General features: G+C 45.1%; 1 protein-coding gene across 1 annotated transcript in view; it reads left to right on the top strand.

Moving 5' to 3' along the window:
- prom1b (prominin 1 b) overlaps nucleotides 1-5,000 on the top strand; it is a gene marked incomplete at both ends in the record, with an annotated part of 64,275 nt that overhangs the window by 45,320 nt on the left and 13,955 nt on the right. The window contains one exon of the mRNA XM_083765630.1: nucleotides 4,047-4,118. Coding sequence (XP_083621756.1) covers nucleotides 4,047-4,118 — 72 coding nt within the window. The remainder of the gene's footprint in view (nucleotides 1-4,046; nucleotides 4,119-5,000) is intronic.

Here is a 5,000-nt window from a genome sequence, read left to right as displayed (position 1 = left end):
GGGATCCTAGCAGAGGGGCTATATACGATGGCTGCTTTCATCCGTTTCTGTTTGAGCAGGTCAAAGGATTAAGTGGCCTGGCAATGCTAGTGAACTCGGACTGTTGTTTGTGTTGCTGTTGTAGTACAGACAGGCTGTACTTTTGCTCTTCCTCATGGACCTATACCTGTGGATTACCAGTGGCTATGCAATCGACACGCACTGACACTCTGCACCATAACAAGAGCTTGCACAAAAAAACGAATTTCACCCGAATAATTTATATTTTGTAACACAAATCTTCTCTTATGGGGGTTCCTGGCACAAAGCCTTTTGAGAAGGGGGGTCCCGTGGCCAAAAATGTATCAATTTGGGGGTCCTTGGCATGAAAAGGTTTGAGAACCACTGCCTTAACCCATTCTGAACGGGCACCCATTTTGGTGTCGGCATCATATTATGCTTTAGCTATTGAAAAATAGCAGATCTACAAGCTCATAGCGCGCCACCGAGTGGCGCGCTACGAGCTTGTAGGTCTGCTATTTTTTTAAGAAATCGAAGAACGAATGACATTTTTAGAATCTGATCTCAGGTCAGAATGGGTTCATCAGACCAGTGTGTGTCCAGTGGAAACCTCGTTATGAATCTGATCTCAGGTCAGAATGGGTTAAATGCGGGACAAATTGGCATGCACGGCATGTGCATATCATTATCAGCATGTGGTCTCCAGGTCTCCAGTCATTCAGTCGTGTGCCCCCCCCCTATGGAGTGGTCTGGGACGGGCACAATGGAGCGTTGTTCCAGGGAGGACTGGAGCCTGTCCAGCGATGTCATATCCAGGAGCGTTGTTCCAGGGAGGACTGGAGCCTGTCCAGCGATGTCATATCCAGGTGGAGTGCTGCTTGACTACGGGGAAAAAAACAACAACTCTGGGATGGGAATCTATCAATTATGATGTCACACCTGTCGCATTCCTGCGAGGGAAAAGGCGTTGCTGTCCCGCTTCGACATTCCAGCGCGGGAGTCATCCACACCTCCACACACCGCTCCGCCCAGTTGGAAATATGAGGCAATATCGCCCTAGATCTGTGTGCTACATATTGCATTCTGATTTACTTAAAGGTATATTCAGTGATTTCACTTAATTCAAATATCACTTATTTTTTTGTTTTGTTGTGATAATCCTCTCTACTATAGAGTGTGCTGACCATATAAGGAGTTCCTCCCTGTCCCCAGTTAACCCCTGGGGGTCAAAAAACTTTAGGTTTCGTTTTTGACTCTCTATCCTGATTGGACGAAAGGCTGGGTCCCACAGCCAAAAACGAAACCTACGTTTTTTTTTGTGAAATCACTGAATATACCTTTAAGACAATATAGATGGTCACTGTCGGGAAGAAATGCAGTTATCTATATTATAAAACCCACAAACTTGACCACACTTTAACTTTCTTTCTTAAATTTTTTTAATGGGACTATAAAATTAAGGTTTCTGCCCAGGAAGCAACAAAATGAGCATGAATAAACTGCAGGCTAATGATGTGCGGGCCGGGCTGCTGCCTGCAGGTCCCCCCCCCACCCCCACCCCCACCAACTCACCCCCCCACCCACCCACCCTAAAAGCATTCCGTTACCTTACCTAAAAGCATTCCGTTACCAAAGCTTGTTCAATGCTTATTTGTTCAAGTACTGTAAGTACTGTATGCACAGCTGCCAATGATATCGCCATTATCCTGATATCCAGACCCCGGCCGCTGCACGTCTACTGTATTCCCAAGTCCACTGTAATGTTGTAGGACAGGACCCTCACTGTAGTCATCGTGTATTGTAATGTAATGTTGTAGGACAGGACCCTCACTGTAGTCATCGTGTATTGTTGGCTACACAGTTATAAATATGAATATGAATTGTCTATCCCAAAACCGAGCCTGTATGGGGCTGAATGTGCTGAGTGGTTTTGCCGTTTTGATCGTTCGTTTCATCAACTGATTGTAAACGCAACTCTCTCTCTCTCTCGCTCTCTCTCTCGCTCTCTTGCCCGTCCACCCGCCCGGTATATGACATTTAGCCTACATATGAAATGTAGCATTATACAGTATGTATTGTTTATTTCATTGTTTTGATTATGTAGTTAAACTCAAAAGAAAAGGATGTGCTGGATCAAAAATCACAGCTGAGCGACAAGCGCATGCAGTGCATGATCCGTTGATCATTTCATTAAGCAGACTATTATTTTGCAGGGTATAGCCTACTACAATATGACGTGGAAACACATGGCATTGAACATGAACTTGGGTTTTAGACCGGCGGTGCTTCCGTCCATAGTGTGAGTATAGGCTGCATATATGGGCCTAACAACAATCGGAACATTATGATCAAAATGCTTCACAGATGTAAATGGATGCAGGGAACATGGCTCAGTCCCCCCCCCCCCTCTCCCCTCTCTCTCTCCAAAGCAATTGAATGGTCTGGACTTGCTGGGTGATGAAAAGCCTAGGCTACTAGCCTACTATTTATTTTTGTGGGTCACGGCCGGGGTGGGTGGGTTGTTTAACCCATTCTGACCTGAGATCAGATTCATACGAGGTTTCCGCCGGACACACACTGGTCTGATGAACCCATTCTGACCTGAGATCAGATTCTAAAAATGTCAGTCGCTCTTCGATTTTTCAAAAATAGCAGACCTACAAGCTCGTATCGCGCCACTCGGTGGCGCGATATGAGCTTGTAGATCTGCTATTTTTAAATAGCTAAAGCATAACATGATGCTGACACCAAAATGGGTGCCCCGGTCAGAATTGTTTAAGCAATGTTACACGAGAGGAGGTGGTTTAACGTCATTAATGCACGCCTGCGATGCCGCAGGGCGCGTTCCGAAAGCAACAGTTACCCTTAAAAGAGAATCGCTGAAAAATAATAATTTTTCAATGCCACTATGACCACAAATGTCCCAAGAAACTAGCTAGCCTAGCCACGGAGTCTACTGCGCTCTGAGAGAAAAAACACGGCTGAATTGTTTGTTTTGATTAGGCGTTGAAATAATGTGGTTTGTAGCATGGCTAGAAAGTTGTTCGACCAATCAGATTGCTTCCTCAAAACCGTAATTCGTATATTATTGAAATAACTAAGGTGGAGCAGTGCAAGTCAGTTATTCTGTAGTTCAGTGATTCCCAACCTGTGTGCTGCGGCACCGTTTGAAATGGCCAGGTGTGCCGTTTGATTTTGTTACATTCCCCTTTGAATGTCTAGGGGTATATCAAGAAGAGGATGCAACACGGCTGACATAAGAGTTGTTATTTATTGCCCGGCAAGATGATAAGGTGTACACAACTGGACAGAAGGTGGTTCACACACAGTTCACATAGTATATACGTCTATATCTCTATATGTAAGCAGTGGAATATATCTATATCTCTATATATATATATATATATATCTACCTCCTTCTATCCTGGCAACCTGTAAGCGACTAATAACGATAGTTAAGGGTTTCCAACCAAATCAAAATAAGGGAAGAGCCCTTTACCCAATGTGTATACGAGGAACAATACAAGGGGAACCGGCTGTATGGGGCAACTTAACAAAACAATCAAAACTATCTAGCCCTATTCTGGATCAACTGAGCCCTCTAACTAAACCTCATCTAGTTTATAATGCTGCTGCTGTCTTACCCCAGCCTCAGTATAACTAGATATCTGTCTGCTTTTTGGAAGCACTGGTATGATTGTTTATTGTTCTAAAAACTGCTTTTTCCTTTGGGATAGGTATGTTCTGTAGTGTTTTATGTCTGTTTTATTATGGACCCTGAGTCTAAACAATTGATTCATTGATTCATTGATTGACGCCATACTGGCATCCTACAAGGAGAGAAACCAAACTCTGCCAAATGCCAGCGTTATCAATCACTCTGTCAGCATGACATAAGCACCTTCATGGCTCTGTTGTGTACTTGTGTTTGTTGTGTGTACTCTGTGTGTGTATCTAATGTTGTGTGTACTTTGTGTGTGTGTGTACTTTGTGTGTGTGTGTGTGTGTACTTTGTGTGTGTGTGTGTGTGTATCTTCATCTTCTAGGTGAACAAGGGCATTACTCTGGTTGATCTGCTGACCTTCTCTAATGACCTGGATGCCCAGGCTGACCAGCTGGTGAGTCACACTGTGTGTGTGTGTGTGTGTGTGTGTGTGTGTGTGTGTGTGTGTGTGTGTGTGTGTGTGTGTGTGTGTGTGTGTGGAGGAGAACAGTGTCTGTTATGCTAACCCAAAGCCCCTGCATGGAGGAGAACAGTGTCTGTTATGCTAACCCAAACCCCCTGCATGGAGGAGAACAGTGTCTGTTATGTTAACCCAAACCCCCTGCATGGAGGAGAACAGTGTCTGTTATGTTAACCCAAACCCCCTGCATGGAGGAGAACAGTGTCTGTTATGTTAACCCAAACCCCCTGCATGGAGGAGAACAGTGTCTGTTATGTTAACCCAAACCCCCTGCATGGAGGAGAACAGTGTCTGTTATGTTAACCCAAACCCCCTGCATGGAGGAGAACAGTGTCTGTTATGCTAACCCAAACCCCCTGCATGGAGGAGAACAGTGTCTGTTATGCTAACCCAAACCCCCTGCATGGAGGAGAACAGTGTCTTTTATGCTAACCCAAACCCCCTGCATGGAGGAGAACAGTGTCTGTTATGCTAACCCAAACCCCCTGCATGGAGGAGAACAGTGTCTGTTATGCTAACCCAAACCCCCTGCATGGAGGAGAACAGTGTCTGTTATGCTAACCCAAAGCCCCTGCATGGAGGAGAACAGTGTCTGTTATGTTAACCCAAACCCCCTGCATGGAGGAGAACAGTGTCTGTTATGTTAACCCAAACCCCCTGCATGGAGGAGAACAGTGTCTGTTATGTTAACCCAAACCCCCTGCATGGAGGAGAACAGTGTCTGTTATGTTAACCCAAACCCCCTGCATGGAGGAGAACAGTGTCTGTTATGCTAACCCAAACCCCCTGCATGGAGGAGAACAGTGTCTGTTATGT

This window comes from Protomyctophum parallelum (genome assembly GCF_964188405.1).
Source record: "Protomyctophum parallelum genome assembly, chromosome: 5".
Lineage (NCBI taxonomy): Eukaryota > Metazoa > Chordata > Actinopteri > Myctophiformes > Myctophidae > Protomyctophum > Protomyctophum parallelum.
Note: the sequence above shows the minus strand (reverse complement) of the source record. Positions and strands in the feature narration are given on the sequence as shown.